This window comes from Artibeus jamaicensis, unplaced genomic scaffold (genome assembly GCF_021234435.1).
Source record: "Artibeus jamaicensis isolate MK-2021 breed Jamaican fruit bat unplaced genomic scaffold, CSHL_Jam_final contig_797, whole genome shotgun sequence".
NCBI lineage: Eukaryota > Metazoa > Chordata > Mammalia > Chiroptera > Phyllostomidae > Artibeus > Artibeus jamaicensis.
The window spans coordinates 28,688,701-28,705,817 of NW_026521977.1; the positions used below are offsets into that span (position 1 = coordinate 28,688,701).

The 17,117-nt window shown below is 52.9% G+C and overlaps 1 protein-coding gene across 1 annotated transcript in view; it reads right to left on the reverse strand.

The window, feature by feature from the left end:
- LRP4 (LDL receptor related protein 4) overlaps positions 1-17,117 on the reverse strand; it is a 47,729-nt gene that overhangs the window by 14,652 nt on the left and 15,960 nt on the right. Inside the window, exons 4-28 of the mRNA XM_037166211.2 lie at positions 16,860-16,973; positions 16,395-16,511; positions 15,908-16,036; positions 15,563-15,682; positions 15,021-15,146; positions 14,289-14,414; positions 13,963-14,097; positions 13,440-13,565; positions 12,869-13,099; positions 11,879-12,035; positions 10,778-10,995; positions 10,466-10,642; positions 9,985-10,107; positions 8,092-8,300; positions 7,837-7,918; positions 6,950-7,055; positions 5,978-6,179; positions 4,318-4,507; positions 4,099-4,230; positions 3,126-3,266; positions 2,678-2,764; positions 2,400-2,571; positions 1,583-1,745; positions 1,246-1,471; positions 587-890 (exon numbers count right to left, since the gene is read on the reverse strand). Of these exons, the coding sequence (XP_037022106.2) occupies positions 587-890; positions 1,246-1,471; positions 1,583-1,745; positions 2,400-2,571; positions 2,678-2,764; positions 3,126-3,266; positions 4,099-4,230; positions 4,318-4,507; positions 5,978-6,179; positions 6,950-7,055; positions 7,837-7,918; positions 8,092-8,300; positions 9,985-10,107; positions 10,466-10,642; positions 10,778-10,995; positions 11,879-12,035; positions 12,869-13,099; positions 13,440-13,565; positions 13,963-14,097; positions 14,289-14,414; positions 15,021-15,146; positions 15,563-15,682; positions 15,908-16,036; positions 16,395-16,511; positions 16,860-16,973 (3,913 nt within the window). The remainder of the gene's footprint in view (positions 1-586; positions 891-1,245; positions 1,472-1,582; positions 1,746-2,399; positions 2,572-2,677; positions 2,765-3,125; positions 3,267-4,098; positions 4,231-4,317; positions 4,508-5,977; positions 6,180-6,949; positions 7,056-7,836; positions 7,919-8,091; positions 8,301-9,984; positions 10,108-10,465; positions 10,643-10,777; positions 10,996-11,878; positions 12,036-12,868; positions 13,100-13,439; positions 13,566-13,962; positions 14,098-14,288; positions 14,415-15,020; positions 15,147-15,562; positions 15,683-15,907; positions 16,037-16,394; positions 16,512-16,859; positions 16,974-17,117) is intronic.

Sequence of the window (17,117 nt, forward strand, 5' to 3'; positions counted from 1 at the left end):
GACTTTTCTAAACACAGGCCCACCTGCGCCCCAGCATGAGAGTCTCCAGGGAGAACAAAGGGGAACGCCCTCGTGCCTACATGTGAGACTCTGCCATGGTAAGCCTCTTACTGTGAGGCAAGGCATCACATTCCTCAGCCGTGTTGCGATAAAAAAAAATCAGTTAAAAAAATCCTTGTGAACCACGACGGCCTTGGCATTTGTCCAGGGCTCCTGTATTACAGCGCAGATACATGTTTTAGCTACATAGCTGATTCTTCAGAGGGTCTCCGAAGATCCTTAGAGCAATCCCAGGGCTCAGTGATAAGGGTAGAAGGTTCCGGGTCCCCAGCTTGACATGATCAAATTTTTTGTTTGTTTGTTTCTCATATTGAACTTTTATTGATCTTTAAATAAACAACAACAGGAAACCCCCTAAAAGTCTGAAACTCTGTTGTAAGAGATAACACTACAAAGTGAACAAGTCAGGGTCAAACTCAGCTGTCGAACTGCTGAATCTATTCAGAGGTCAGCACAGACCCTCTAGTCCCCCATCAGGGACCGGAAGCAGGTCTGTGTCCTCTGGAGGTTTTGGGGACACTCATACCTGATGACATCCAGGAACACGTCTGTGTAATAGACCTTCCCATCCACACTGTCATAGTCCAGGGAGATGACATTGTTCAGCTCGGGAACTGGAACGTGCACATCTGTGTGGTCGCTGGTGTCCAGTGAGATGCGCCGGATGGAGCCGCGGCTGGAGAAGAGCAGGTAGGTCTCGGGAGAGGGGTCACAGGTCTTTCCATCTCCTTTCAGCTGGATGCCAGTGGGGCAGGCACAGGAGAAGCCAGAGGGCCGAGGCAAGCAGAGGTGGGAGCAGCCGCCATTTCTTGAGCCACACTTGTTAAAACCTGGTGATGAGAAAGACAGAAGCATGAGTTGGGACACCCCCCCTTGGAATATTGCCTGAATCTCACAAAGGCTCTAGTCTCTTGTGCCTGATTTTCCGCTGTTCTAAACAACAGCGGTTGGTGCCTGGCAGAAATGAGGCATAAAGGACAGGAGTGTTTCTGGGGGTCCTTTGAAAGTGACAGCGTGATGCAGTTGTCATACCAGCCATACCCAGAGGGAACACAGCGAGATCCTGGCAGGGGGCTTCGGTAGGCCCCTGTCTCTGTGATCATAAAGAAATCTCTGTGCTCTCTGATGTTGTGATGCCTCCAGAAAGCCAGAGGCTCTGGCGCACAGCCTTAGGGGTCTTCTCACCCAGCGGCTGTGCCCGGTCCACAGCCTGGATGTCCATGAGGCCTGGCAGGTTGGACCTCACCAGGATGACATTGCTGCCAGTCCCCTTGTCAGCACGGTGGATGCTACGAGTCTGCCAGTCTGTCCAGTAGATGTAGGAGTCGAGCAGGGTGAGGCCATATGGATGCTGCACGGGCGACACCAGCGTGTGACGACTGGCACCATTCAAGTCAGCAACCTCAATTCGCTGTGGAGGAAGAAGGTAGGACTGGCTATCAGTAAACAAGGAGCTCCCAGCAGAGATGCCACACAGGCCTCTTCCCGGGCTCCTGGGAAGCAGCAGGAGCAGGGCTCTCACCTCGGTGTGGGCATCGGCCCAGAGCAGTTGGGAGCTGGCCTTGTCCACAGTCAGGCCATTGGGCCACCCTAGGTTGTTGCTGATGAGCACGGTCCGTTCCGAGCCATCCATTCCGGACCGCTCTAACTTGGCGTTCTCTCCCCAGTCTGTCCAGTACATGAACCTACGCAAAGAAAAGTACCAGCCGGTCATTCCCACAGCTCCTGAAAACTGCAAGGACCTATAGGGTGGATGCCAACCCTGTGAAAAATATTTTACATGCAAAAAAGGGGAGCTGTTGCTTCATGGGTACAGAGTTTCAGATCTGCAAGATGAAAACAGTTCCAGATATCCACATCGCAATAATAAGAATATATTTCACACGACTACACTTCACCCTGAAAATGGGTAAGGTGGTAAGTTTATGTTACTTTTTCTTTTAACATGATTAAAGAAAAAGGACTGCCCATGTAATCTCTCTCTTAACCCTCACAAGAGTCACAAGCTATGCATTTTCACTATAATCTCCACTTATTGGTAAGGAAGCTGAAAATCTGAGAGGTTAAACACCAGCCTTAAAGTGACAGGCATAGGTAATAAATGGTGAAGAAATCTGAATCCTGGATTTCTGAGTCCTGGGTTCATGCTTTTAACCTCTACACTGTGCTGCCACCCTGAAAGACGTTGCAACAGCATGGAACCGCCCCAGGGAAGTCAACGTCACTATTCCAGTGAAGCAGGAATGTGGGCTTGCTCTCCACTGCCCACATTCAGCCCGTCCACAGCCCCTGCTGGGCTGGCCCACCCTGCCGCCCCGAGTCACGGAGCCGGCTCTCACCCCATCTCATGGTACAGTACAATGGCCCGGGGGCTGTCAAGATTCTGCCACACCAACACCTTCCGCATGGACCCGTCCAGGTTGCCCACTTCAATCCGGTTGGTTCCGGTGTCTGTCCAGTACACTTTCCGGCCAATGGCATCCACTGCGAGCCCATCTGTGGTTTGCAGCCCTGCAGGAAGTCAAGAGAGCACACTGGCTCCTGCCTTAAAACAGATGGGATATTTCTCCGGCTCCATAGCCAGACAGGTGGTCCCTGGGCTGGGAGCAAGGCCCACCTGTGGTGATGATGTCCTCATGCTGTGAACCATCCAGACTGGCACGGCTGATCCTGTGCAGTGTGCTGTCTGACCAATATACTTTTCCTGGAAAGGGAAGGCTTGGCTCAGGCTGGCCGCTCCACCCCCACAAAGGGACAGGCACAGCTGACTCAGGCCCTGAGACAACAGGGCTGGTCCGCAAGCCCTGTATGTACCCCGTAGCAGAGGAAATCAATAAATGTAGAAATGTCATATTAGGACAGCTCTTGGCAGAGAGGGAGAAGTAGGTTGGAAACCGTGCCCTGACAACTGAAGGGGGAGGGCTGCAGGCAGGAGCTAACACCAGGCCAGAGGGAATGGTGAGCCCCTGGGCTCTCACCAGCAGACAGAGAGGGTAGGAAAGAAAGGGCAGTGGTTGCTATGGGGCAGGGACGGAAGGCCCAGGGGAAAGGTGGGCTACACAGACCTTCTTGAGCATCCACTCCAATGGCAATGGTGTTCTTCATGGTCAGGTTGATTGGCACCACCACATCGGCAAAATAAGGGATGTCCAGGGACACCATGCGTATGTCTATCCTCCTGGCGAAGATGAGGAAACTGTTCATGCCTGCCCAGGTGGGGAGAGAGGGAAAGAGGACAGTCACCCCGGCACCGCCGTGAGGAGGATTTGGAGTACGGCAAATGGAATTTCATGCTCCGACTCTGTTAGGTTCTAGTTGAGTGATCCTGGGCCACTTACTTAAACTGTGCATCGATTTTATCATCTGTACAATGGGGACAATACCAGGGTTTCCGAGAGACTCAGATCACAGGATTAAAAGAGATTATTATTTATGGACAGCAAGCCAAAGAGAGCTTTTCCCTCAGCATGGAGGTGCAATGCACAGTTTCTTTCTAACTAAATCCTCTGGGGAGTTAGGGTTCCAATGCAGCCTACCATGCAGCGTCCCCTAGGGAGAAACACTGGCTTCCAAAATTTGGGCAGCCAGGTCCCACTTCTGGAACGTGTCGATCAAGGTTGTCACATAGCTTGTGCTGGTTATACACTCCCAAAAGTGCCTCATCCGAGGGAAGTACCATCACATGGTAGCTATGGTATATTTGAATATTTATTATGCGTGATTTGGGGCAGCTGGAACTAAAGTGACTTATTCTGATCAAATCAGGATATAAGTGTCTGAGAAAGGAGCATCTTTACAAATATGCATGAAGACACCCTAGGGACAAGTTGGAGCCTGCCTCCAACCCTGTGTCCCTGCTCCTCTGGTCCTCTGTCCTGGACCTCTCCTCTTTTCTAAAAGCTTTGTCTCTCCCCTAAGCCTGAGAAGCACCAGGACTCACAGGTTCTCACACCACACTGATGTCCATCTACAGGGAAGGAAGAGAGGCACTGTCCCTCCCTCAGAGGCTCTCTCCAGGTCTCTGATGCTTAGACTCACCTGGTGAACAGGTCTTGCCATCAGGCATCAGGTTGATGCCTGTGGGGCAGGTACAGCTGAAGCCACTTGGATTTGGGGACCGAAGACACAAGTGGCTGCAGCCGCCATTCTCCACAGTGCATGGTGTGGACACTGGGTAGGAAGGAGGAGAGGGTCAATAGTGAGTGCTATGGTTAAAGGAGGCTGAGAAGAAGCCCATGTGGGCCAGGGGCTGCTCACCTGGGGGCCGCCGGCGGTGGAAGACGTGGATGTCCATGAGGTTCTCCAAATTCTCCTGCAGGGTCTCCCGGTCCAGGCCGGTCAGCCGGTCAGCACTCTGGATACTCTTGGTCTGCCAGTCCGTCCAGTAGATGCGCTCTCCGTAGAGGGTCAGCCCAAACGGGTGGGGGAGCTCGCTTCCAATCAGCACCTATCAGGGACCCAGCCCATGTGTCATCCCCCAGCAAGATCCAGCAGGACACAGCCGTGGCCAAGAGCTCAGGGGAGGAGTCAGAGCGCAGCTCGACCACCACCGCCCGCTGTGTGACCTTGAGCCGGAGCTGGTTACAGAGCCTCTGGGCCTCCACCTGCTGATCTGTGAGATGACTGTGATAATGCCTGGCTCCAAGGGCTGTATGACAATTGTAAAGGATCACGTATTATTTACGTAATCTCAAAGTATCTCTGCGCAAGTTGCTTATCAATTACAAAAGGAAAAACAGCAACGTTACAGTGGACACCATCTTTATGATGCAGTTAAAGTTAATGTCACAATAATGGGACAAGCCAACATCCGTGCCTGGTGATGAGACACACTGAGGACTCGGGACACGACTTCATTTAATGTATTGATAGTAGACCTGCCCTCCACACATAACCTGAATCTAATCACAAGGAAGCATCAGACAAGGTGAGGAATATTCTACAAGATAACTGGTATTTACTCTTTAAAAATACTAAGGTCAGTAAAGACATAAAAAGGCTGAGGAAGTATTTCAGATTAAAGATTGAAGAGACATGATATTGAACACAGGCGTGATCTGGGATTGCATCCTGGACTACGAGAGAAAAAAGAAAAGCTGCAAAGGACATCATGGGGACAACTGGAAGTGAAATTCAATATCGACTGTGGGTTAGACAGAAACATTGTGTGACTGTTCAAGTTCCTGATTTCTGCCTCTGGCTGGTGTAGCTCAGCTGAGCGAGGGCTGCGAACCAAAGGGTCGCCGGTTCAATTCCCAGTCAGGGCACATGCCTGGGTTGCTGGCCAGGTCCCCAGCAGGGGGCACATGAGAGGCAACCACATATTGATGTTTCTCTCCCTCTGTTTCTTCCTCTCTTCCCCTCTCTCTAAAAATAAATTTAAAAAATCTTTTAAAAAAAGTTCCTGATCCTGATCTTTGTAGTGTGTTATGTAAGGCAATATCCCTGTTGTTAGAAATTAGTCACTGGAATATTTTGGGGTCAAAGGCAGGATGTCTCCAATTTAATCTCTGATGTTTCAGAAAAATAATGTGTGTGTGTGTGTGTGTGTGTGTGTGTGTGTGTGTGTGTGTGTGTGTGAATAGAGAGAGAATGGTATAACAATGTGGCAAAATGTCGGTTATTGGTTCTTCTGATTTGCAACTTTTCTCTAAATTTGACATTATACCAAAATAAACAATAACAAAAACAAACTGGGAGAGATCGTGGTGCAATAAGAGTTCATTGCGGTGATTCCAAGAAATGCCCTCATGGCCCAGGCAACAATCTGCACCAGTCCCTCCTTTCCTTTCGTCATCAGATGGCAGGGTCCCAGGGCAGCCATAGCCTTGGAGAAACAGCACACGCCCCATGCTGGGTCGTCCCTTTGTCCCCTAGCTCCTGTCGGCTGCCAGGGCTGCCTTAGCGCCACCCTTACCTTCCTCTTGCTGCCATCCAGTCCAGCAAATTCAATCGTCTTCATGCCGGCATCAGCCCAGTACAGCCGCTGGGACCCATAGTCAATGGCTAATCCATTAGGCCAGGTCAGATTGGAAGAGATGATGACCTGGCGGCCCGAGGCATCCATGCCGGCTCGTTCAATCTTGGGGCTCGCACCCCAGTCAGTCCAATACATGTACCTGGGCAGAGACAAGGGAGGTCTCACAAGCCTTCCAGTCAACACCCAGTGGGGACTCAGAGTCCCTAGGGTTTCAGGGTTTCTGCCTGTGCCCCCTGAAGTAGGTGTCCCAGCTTCCTGTCTCAGTCCCCAGCCTGGGCTCAGAGCTGTCTGGAGGGTCTGTATTTTCTATCACTATCAAAAGTTACCAAGTGTCTTATTACAGGCAGGGCCCATGGCTCAAGGAGTGCTCAGCAAATAAGGCCCATTTGGGAATAAAGAAGGAAGGGAAGGGAGGATGGGAAAATAAATAATTATAGTACACAATTTTATATAACCAATAAGAAGAACAATGTATAAATCTATATAATATTCATAATGAAGTAGAAAGACATCCAAGACATGTAGTCATGTGAAAAAGCCAAGTTACAAAGCAGCATGACATTGTTATAAAACCAAACCCCACCCCCACCATCAAGTGCATATACAGACATAGAGGAAAGGATGGAAAAAATACTCTCAACTGTTAACGATGGTTATTGCTGAAAAGTGAGATTACAGGGAGTCTTTATTTTTTGTTTTAAAAAAAGGACAAGAAAAGAAGAAGGAGAACATGTAAAGGTTTCCTTGTCCACCGAGGAGACAGAGGTGTCACGGTGCTCTGTGTTTTCTCCAGCTGCCCATGCGCCTGGTGTGCCCATAAGAACTGGCTGCTATTGCCAACCCCAACTCCCCTCTGGCGCTTAGGTCTGGAAGGTGGGTGGGGCCCACTCCACAGCAGCAGGTACTCACCCGCCCATGGGTTCCACCACAATGTCTCGGGGACGATCAAGGTTCTCCCAGATGAGTACTGTCCTCATGCTGCCATCTGTGTTGGCCACTTCAATCCGATCTGTCCCTAGCAAGGAGGAGGGGACAAAGATAGTAACTCTAGTCTTGGTCATTCACCCTCTTACCTTCCGTGCCCAGCACAGAGCCTGGCATGCAACAGATGCTCAAGAAATACTTTGTGGTAGATGTCTAAGGAATAGTTAGTGAATTGAATTTCCAGAAGGAATTCAAGGAAGTGATCAGTTGTGTTTCTCTGGAGAACAAGACTTTCTCAACCCAAGCAGCCCACTCTGTCCTATCATTTCAAGGCAATGCTTCTCAAACTCCAAATGCTTCTGGGCATCAGAATGAGGACAGCTTGTTAACTGAACCTGACCCCCACAGAGTCTGATGCAGCAGATCAAGGGTAGGGCCCAAGAATTTGCATTTCTAACAAGTTCCCAGGTGACGTCGCTGCTGCTGGTCCAGGGACCTTGCGTTGAGTAGCTCTGGTTTAAGGCATTCCCCTTGGCTCTCTTACTCACCTGGCTAATAGAAAATGTCTGTTTTACCAAGACAGCGATGGAAGAAAAATCAAAGGGCACAGTTTCCTTATGTGAAATTTCTCAAAACGTTCTTAAGCATCAGCTACACAGCACAAGTAGCCGCCATTTGATTGGCAAATGACAAACTGTCAGATGTGGGCTTCTAGCTTTAGCCCTGCAGCGGCTCCACCACTCTTGACCTACTGAAGACTTCAGGTCAAGATAAAAGTGGTCTAGGAGGGGCACTGGGCTCCTCCCGCCTGAGGCCAGGATTTTAAATAAGAAGAGTGCGCGAGCACCAGGCCACGGCTGCCCTGCACATACCTGCATCTGTCCAGTACAGCTTGTTGGTGACCCAGTCAATGGCCAGGCCTGCTGGACTCTCCAAACTGGTATCCACCACCACCTGGACAGGAAGAAAAGCTCTATCACCATCTGAACTTGTGCCCCAGCTCTGGGGCCTGAACTTCACCAATTCTCAGGCTGGGAAAAGGATGGGAAGCCCTTACCCAGGAGAGGGGGGACCCCATCCCCTCATCTCTGCCCTCCCCGAGGGCGTGGGCCCACGCTGGGCCCTACCTCCTGTCCTGTTCCATCCCACTTGGCCCTGCTGATGGTGTCAGTGCTGACGTCTGTCCAGTACACGTGGTCATCCCGGGAGTCCCAGTCAAGGGCCACAGCACTGCGCACGTCAGCCAGTGGGATGACATCGTCGGACAGGTCCTCTGTGTCGAAGCTGATCCGACGGATGTCCATCCTTCGGGCAAAAAGCAGGAACTTGTCAAGACCTGATCAAAGGCCGAAAGGGGTCTTCTTTTAATGCTCTAAATCCAATAATGGTGACAGACACAGATGCTCACCTGTGTGACATCTGGTTCAACCACACCTCCTGGGATCTGGTGCCCTTTGTCCCCTGCTCTACACCCTCAGGCCCCCTTTGAGCACCAGGCAGCCCGCGCTGGCAGAATCAGACTTTAGGATCAAACGGAAATGGATTCTCCCCTGGGCCCAGAAGTGCATCCTGTTTAAGTGTCTGTCAGCTTCATCTGTCAACTCTTCTCCCCTCTTTGCTCCATCTCCTCCAGCGCTCTGGCTTGGTCACGGCTGACCCCCCCACCCGCCTCCACCTGTGTGGCTCCCCCGTCTGCAGAAGGGCTCCAGCTGATGGGCTCCATCATCTATACCCTGTCCTCTCATTCTCCATTATAGTCAATAGTGACTGTTCATTGAGCACTTACTCCACGCCAGACACTGGGCTTAGTTGGTGCTTTTCTTGCCTTGTCTCCTCTACCCTCATAGCAAGTCTTTGTGGTTCATGTTATTCTTACTCTCATTTTCTAAATGAGCAGCCCTGAGGCTGGGAGAGGTTGAGTCACCTGCAGGAGAGCCCATGGCTACAAAACACCGGAGCTGGGACTCGAACTCAGGTCTGACTCCAGAGAAGGAGCTCTGGCCACTCCCTTACACAGCTTCTTCCCAGCTTGCTTTTTTCCCACCCCCTGCCCCTCTTCTGGTCTGTCTGAAGGTTTCCCACTCTGCTTTTCCGCCTGGAAGGGCACTTCCTACCTAACTTTACTATTTTCTTCTAAGATCTGGGAGCCCTGTAAGGGGAAGCTCCCGGGAAACCTCTTGTCCCTCACTAAGACAATAGAGAAGAGCTGGGCACAAAAGAATGCGAGGAAACTGGGTTTTCAATCACTGTGTGTTGAATAAATATCACTCCTGTTCCTCTGAATAGTTTCCTTCCTCTCTGGAAAGGACCCAGATCCCAAGAGAAATTTGATTTTTAGCTAGAGATAAAGGGGTCAGCAGGTATATGGTGGTAAGTAAGGGAAGCTGCTGATACGTGAGAAATTACCCCGGGCCCCTCGCTGGTGCTGCCATATGCCTGCATCACTTCTCTCCGGACTACTCTTAGGAAAAGTCTCCTGTGGCTCTGAGCTAGATGGGGCCACCCTCTTAAGGCAATGCCCTTGCAAGAGCTTAAAGGAAGACTAAGTGGCAGTTTAAGGAGCGACCAAGGAATCCCATTGTCTTTTGCTATTAGGCATGAATTTATCCAGGGCCTGTGTATACCGAGCAGCATCAGAAGTCCTAACCGTGGCTCTCTGGATTAGGGGCTGAAAGAGTCTTTAACAGGGTGAGACTGTCTGTTCACTGCTTTCTAAGGGCCTGGCACCCTCTGGCTGCCAACAGAAAGAGCAGCCTACCTGGTAAAATGATAAAGAAGCCGGTGGCAGGTGTCCGTACTTGACTGGGTGGTGTTACTGAACCTTTAGTGACTACTCCTGGGGCCTCAGCCCTCAGCTTTGACCTAGGAGCCCTTGGCCTCATCCGTCCTCCCTCTCCAGGGGCTACCTGAGGAGCCTGGCCCCGCCCTACAACAGGCAATCCCTCAAATTCATATCCCTGTTCCTTCCACCCACCCTCACAAGGCACATCCATCGAGGCAGGTGCCCCAGACCCACTTACTCTGGGCACAGGCGTGGCTGCTGATCTTGCGGAAGCCAGTGGGGCAGGCACAGGTATAGTTCTGGCCACTGGGCAGACACAGGTGGGTGCAGCCTCCATTGTTGTCCCCACAGCGGTTTTTTCCTGCTCAAAAAGCCCAGAGCAAGAGGGTCAGGTAAGACTAAAGGTTGGGCCAAGGCTAGGGGTTCAGCTACGGTGTGAGTTCCCTGGGGGGAGGAACTATGTCTTATTGTTTTTTATGTCAGTCCCAGCTGTGAGCAGTGAACACCTGACACATGGGAGACGCTCTATAAACACCTGTGTAAATCAGACAGGGACACAGGATCTAGATGTTGTACTACCCTAAATGTCCAGCAGAGGGAGAAACTAGCCCACATCAGTGCCAGCCTCAAATTTCCTGGCCAGAAACAATGGAAAATGTGACAGGTGCAGGGAAGATTCTCAGAGGCACCAGAGGTTCACCAGGTGGGCAGTTTTTTACCTGCGGGCTGGCGCTGGGGGTGCAAGGTGTGGATGTCCATGGGGAAGTGCAGTTTGTTGCGAATGATCTCTTGGTTCTTGCCAGTAAATTTGTTGGCGCTGTTGATGCTCTTGGTGTGCCAGTCTGTCCAGTACAGGCTGTCTTCGAACACCGTGATGGCAAAGGGGTGTGGGAGCCCTGGGGAAAGTCCAAGAGGACCTCCGTCCAGACGTGGCCTACCTGGCCCTGCCCCAATCTCACCCTCTGCCAAGGCTCTGGGGGTCCAGCATTCGGAAAGGAGGATGGGGATGAAGAGCAGAAGAAGTGCCTCACCCTGGCTAATGACGGCCTTGCGGTGACTCCCATCCAGATTGGCCCTCTCGATGACGTGGTGCTTAGCATCCACCCAGTACATGCGATGCCCGGCATAGTCGATGGTGAGGCCGTTGGGCCAGAAGAGATGGGTATCAGCGATGATGCGGCGTCCAGACCCATCCATGCTAGAGGCTTCGATGCGGGGGGTATTGCCCCAGTCTGTCCAGTAAATGGTACTAGGAAGACAGGAAAGGATGCTGAGAGGCAGCAGAGGGAAGACAGGTAACGGGGACAGCAAACAGGCAAGGGGCATGCACGCAGTTAGCTCCAGCTGATGGGAGATACATCTTGTTTGGTTGGACAGTGTTTTGAACTGTTTTAATTGAAGTGTCTCTAGGCAGCATTTATTCATTTAACAGTTTCTTTTTGCAACATCTGCCATGGGGCAGGACACTATCTTAGACGCTGAGAGTACAGCAGGGAACAACAGACAAAAATTCCAACCCTCGTGGAATCAGCAATCTAAGGTCATATTGGAAAAAGCACTTTATTCTTTGTCATAATCTCCACCACCACCTTTTGTATTTTACACACACACACACACACACACACACACACACAAACTTTCTAAAGTAGCTGACCTATGACTGCAGGGTCCCAGAGGACACTCCCTTCAATGGACTGCATTGAATTTTTAAAAACCAGAGTCTAACACCTTCTATTTCAGGAGACTTTTCTTTCAATAATAAAGTTGTCATCAATTATCTCAACCTTATGAGCTACTAATAAAAATACTAAACTTCTACAACTTCTCTGATGTGTATTACACCATTTGAAAGTCATCATCTCATTTAGTCTTCACACAGCTATGTGGTAGGTGTGTTTTTTATCACCAATGTAGACATGAGTGGATGGAGGCAGAGAGGCTAACCAATGAGCCTTAGACCACACAGCCAGGTAATGCAGAGCCAGGACTCAAACCCAGGAGGCCTGGGTGCACAGCCCATGGCTGTGGGCGCCACACTGTAAAGATGCTCCCCATTAGTGTCTGGCCCAAGTGGCCTGGAAACTGTCCCTAGAGGTTATAAGAGGGATTTAGGAACTTCAGACACAACTCACCCCTCCATGGGGTGCAAGGCAATGGCCCGAGGCTTCTCAAGGTTCTGCCAAAGCAGCACCTTCCGGTGAGCCCCGTCCAGGTTGGCCACCTCAATCCTCGATGTTCCTGAGTCGGTCCAGTAGAGTTTGTCGTGGACCCAGTCCACAGCCAGGCCTCCTGGTAGAAAGAATCAGTGGGAAATTGTCGGGGATTCAGCCCGCTTTCTTCTGTGCCATAGTAACAAGAGCAAACTCCAGCACAAAGCAGTTTTGTGGGCCAGGCAGTGTTCTAACCATCATATACACACAACAACTCTGTGAGTGGGGCACTATAACCCCATGAAGACGAAGAAACTGAGGCCCAGAAAAGCCAGGTAACTGACCCAGGCATGCACTTGCTCCTCTCAGCCAACCCTACTCCTTTCTCTCCCTGAATCCTGGCACCCTGACCCACACGGCGCATCCTCCGCTGGACTGGCTCAGGGGTTTGCAAATTGCAGCTTAGGGTTTTGCAAAGGCACTTCAAAAGTTCCATAATTCGAGTCAACTGTGCTCAATACTGAATTCTAACCCACTTCACGTGCTCGTCGAAGGGCCTGAGACCGCACAGTAATCTGTGGTTTTTTCATCTGTAAACATTTGGATATATTAATTTGAGTTGATCAGGATACTCTTAATTCTAAGCAATCAAAACAAAATTCAGAATTAAGCCAGATGGAAAAGCTGATAGAGAGTGTAATCCTCATCCATATAGCTCTGATTTCAAATGATTATCTTCATCAAAATGGTCTCATTATTCTAACTCATTGAGCTTAATAATAACTGATACAAATATGAGCTTGTAAAATCAATGTATACTAACAAACGCTATCCATATTAGCTCCATCCAAGATTTTGCTGGAAGAAAAAGATGTTCTGTTGCTTAAAGTTTGCAAACCTCCAGTCTGACCCTTCCCTGGCGGCTCTGCACACAGTGTGGCCCTGCCCCACCCGACGAGCCTGGCTCCCTACCTGGGCTCTCAAGCCCTGTAGACACAACCTCCTCCACATTGCTGCCATTGAGGTTGGCCCGCAGAATCCGGTCCAGAGTGACATCTGACCAGAAGACGAGCTCGCGCCGGTGATGGAAATCGAGGGCAATGGCATTCTCCAGATTGTTGAGCAGCAGCGTGTATTCGGAGCGGTGCGGTAGCACCTGGCGGATGTCGATGCGATTGGCGAACAGTAGCACAGGCTCCGGCCCTGGGACATGGCACAGAAATGGGGCCCCACTGGACTCCAGAGCTGCACCCTCAGCATGCAGCCCAGCTTCTCAGCTGACAGGGCCCCTGGCCTATTAGGGCATGCGCCGAGCTGCTGGCATCAGTATAGAAACGTGGGTATTTCTAAGGCATATTCCCCTAGCCCAGCCCACCATACCCCACCCCAGCAGGACTTTTTGGGGAGCTCAAAATGCACCTCGCAGCTCCATTTTCCTGAGGTGAAAATCTTTCTAGCTCTCAGCAAATCGCTGAGCACCAGAGCACCCGGCTGTCTCCACATGCAGACCTCTGCCCACCCGCCACATGCCAACACCCCTTACCCAGAGCCTTGCAGCTGCGCCGGTCGGGCCGGAGTTCATAGCCTGCCTCACACCAGCACTGGAAAGCCCCTTCACTGTTGGTGCAGCCCTGGCTGCAATACCCTTCCTCGGCACATTCATTCACATCTGTGAGAACCAGGCAGGTCAGGAGCTCTTTCTTTTGCCATCCTCACACCTCTACTCCCGGCTGACTAGCTGCTTCCCTGCCCACATGCCCATCTATTTCCCAGGCCTAGTGGGAAGACTAGATGACAAGTGGTTAAGGCTTCACAGTCATGCAGACCTGGGCTGGAATCCCAACATTGCTACTCGCCAGCTCTGTGGCCTTCAATAAATTACTTAACCTCTCTGAGCTTCAGTTTCCCCATGTGTGAAATGGAGGGAACAGTCCTTACCTCCTGGGGTTATTGTGATGATGAAACGAGGTCATGTCTGTCAAATGCCCAACCCATAGGACACACAGCCGCCCGACTGCCACCCCTGCCCAGCATCCTGGCCCTGCTCCAAACCAAGCCCAGCTCACCCTGGCACATGCGCCCATCCTCTGTGAGCCGGTAGCCCGTGTGGCAGGTACACTGCACTGCCCCCCGCACCATCTGGCACTTCTGGGCGCAGCCACCGTTGTTCACATTGCAGTTCTCCGCACCCGTCCGGGGCCCTGTGCCAGCCAAGCCAGAGATGGGAGCTGAGCCCAGAATCCTCCCCCAGACAGCCAACTTGGCATTCCACCTGGACCACGAAGAACAGCTCCCCGGGCTGCTCAAGTCCCTGGGGAGGATTCTTTTTGAACTGTATGGGTGGGGTTCAGCCACAAACCATGAGCCAGGCCCGCCTACTGGGGACACTCACGGCAGTTCTGCTGTGGGCTTTCGTCGCTATTGTCACCACAGTCATTGACCCCATTGCACAGCTTCCTCTGGCCGATGCAGCGCCCGTTCCAACACAGGAACTGGTCCGAGGCACACTGGGGGCTTCCTAGCAAAGGAGGAAAGGAAGGTGGAAGGCAGGCAGAGTCAGGTCACAGCAGGGCAGGGCTTGGGTCAACAAAAGGATGGGAGCCTGTCATTTTCTAAGGCAAGCTGGAGACAGATGAGACTCAAGGTGGGAGGGTCGGGGTCCAAGCCAGGAAACAGCTCAGACAGGGCTGGCTGAGCGTCTGTGTTAGCCTTCTCCCCCACCATGGTGGATGGTGAGGGACATGGGACGGAGTGAGAGAGTGCTTCTGTGCGCCTAGCATCCGGAGTGGCCTGGGCCGGGGGCACAGGGGCTGTCAGCCACGGAGAGCGGTCCTCGCTCCCTGGGCCAGAGCAACAGGCTCCAGCTGTGTTTGAGGTGCAATGTGAGAGGCGACTGAAACCCAGAGCCCTGACATGGTGTTACAGGCCATAAGGCTGCAGGCCAACAAATACACTTGGATTTGACGCCGCTACTGTGAAAGCCAGAAAAAATCCAGGCCATGAGCAGGAGTGACTAGAGCACCACCTTGGCCCAACCGAAACGGCAGCAGTGACACCCACTTTCCACCTGTGCCTCACCCCGACTATAGACTAAACAGTCTGGGGAACCCCTGGGAGACTCTACCTGTGTTCTCACAGTTCTCTTCATCGCTGTTGTCCGCACAGTCGTCTTCCCCATCACAGCGCCAGGACAGGCGGACGCAGCGGCCTGACCGACAGCGGAACTGTTCGGCTGTACACATTGAGGTGGCTGGCAAAGCAAAGGCCTAATAAAAGGCTGGCCCCATTTCAGCCCGAAGCACCACCGCCACCCAAGAGTGCACTTTATGCTAGTACCCACACTGCTCTTCTTGACGCCAGTGTCCTGGCTGGTCTATGGGGCATCTTTGCATGAATTAGAAAAAGGTGCCCTTTTCTCAAGATACTTTACTGCTACCTGCTGGAAAGCCGCCATGGTGAATATATAAATCTATGCAACTACAGGATACGCGGCTGCTATGTGACCGGCGTCCCTCTGGACACAGCGCCCTGTGCAGCGCACAACCTGTGCACTGTACTCGGTGATCGCGCCCGCCTGCCCACAGGCTTTGTCTGCGGCGGCCTCTTCGGCTCCACAAGCCCCTCTCCCCGCTCCAGCTCAGACCTTCAGCCCTGTGCCCCACTCACTGCAGTTGCGCTCATCAGACTGGTCGTCACAGTCTGCGTCGCCATCGCAGCGCCAGCTGGCATTGATGCACAGGCCGCTGTCACACATGAACTCCCCAGAGCGGCAGGGCTGGTGGGAGGCTGGGGAGACACACGGAGCTTTCGTCTCTGGCCGGTCTGTGCACAGAGTGTCCCGTAGCAGACCAGAAGCCACGGCCCTAGCACTCTGGCTCTCCCATCTCTGTCCCAGAAGGACCAGGGGATCCAGAAAGCCCTCCCCAGTGCCCCTGCCCCAGCTGGCACCTGCGCCCGGGCAGCCCAGCAGGGCCTCTTCCCCTCCGCCACCCGGCCGGCTAGAGCACTCACAGCAGTCAGACTCGTCTGACCAGTCTCCGCAGTCGTCGTCGCCATCGCAGTGGTAGATGTCGAGGATGCAGCGGCCGTAGGCACACTGGAACTCTTCCAGGTTGCAGGGGGGCGCTGGCACTGCTGAGGCTGGATGGGACGGCAGGGGTGGGGAGGGGTGTACACTCAGTCCTGGGCAGAGGAGAGGGGCCTCAACTCCCCCAAGGGGCAGGATGCTCAGGCAGAGTGCCTTCCTCAAGTGAGATGTCACCAGGTGGCACAGAAGGTGGTCCTTGTAGACCCACATATTCAGGCAGACCACGGGGGGGGGGGGGGGGCCTCCCTTCCCGGCTGGGGAATCTGCTTCCACCCGAGCTCAGCCTAGGAGGAGCTGCTTCTTAAGAACCCAGCCTCCACTCCACAAGCACTCCTCAGCCTGGCCCTTCGCCCCTGCAAGGGAGCCCTCTGCCCCATCCCAGCCCAACAGCCTGCGGTCTGGGCCACTCACGACAGCTCTCCTCATCAGAGCCATCTTTGCAGTCGGTGTCACCGTCACAGTACCAGTGCTCAGCGATACAGCTCCCGTCACTGCAGCGGAATTCCTTGTCAGAGCACTTGCGCATGTCTGGGGGATGCAGCGGGACAGCCGTCCTGAGGGGCCCTGCAAGCAACCTCCTTCACAGCTTCCCTGACTGCCACCCACACCGACCCTGGGGGCTCTGACCCAGCTGGCAAGACACCCCAGACACAGTGCAGGCTCTCTGGGGAAAGCTGAGGCCCTGAGGCTTCTGCTCTGTGACTGCCGGGGGCCCAGGCTGCTCTGCCCCTTCTGCCTTCCTCCAGCTGCTCCACATAGACACATAGACACCTGGCCACTTCAAGGTTATGGTGGTGCTAGAGTCATTGCTGCGCTCTCCTGCCATGGCCAGGCCATCCACCAGCCACCCTGTCTGCCTCCCAGGGCACCACTCACCACACTGCTCATCACTGTTGTCCCCACAGTCATTGTCACCATCACAGTGCCACAGGCTCCGGATGCAGTAGCCATTCTGGCAGGGGAACTCATCCTCCTCGCACTCCCGGGGGGCTGTGGGCACAGAGCGATCAGGCTGCAGCAGGCGGTGGGGCGAGTGCCCAGGAGCCCAACAGACAGCCTGGCGGAGCAGAGCAGTCCCGCAGCTCCGAGGCTGTGGGCAGGATCCACTGCAGGTGGCTGTCTCATAGGGGTTGG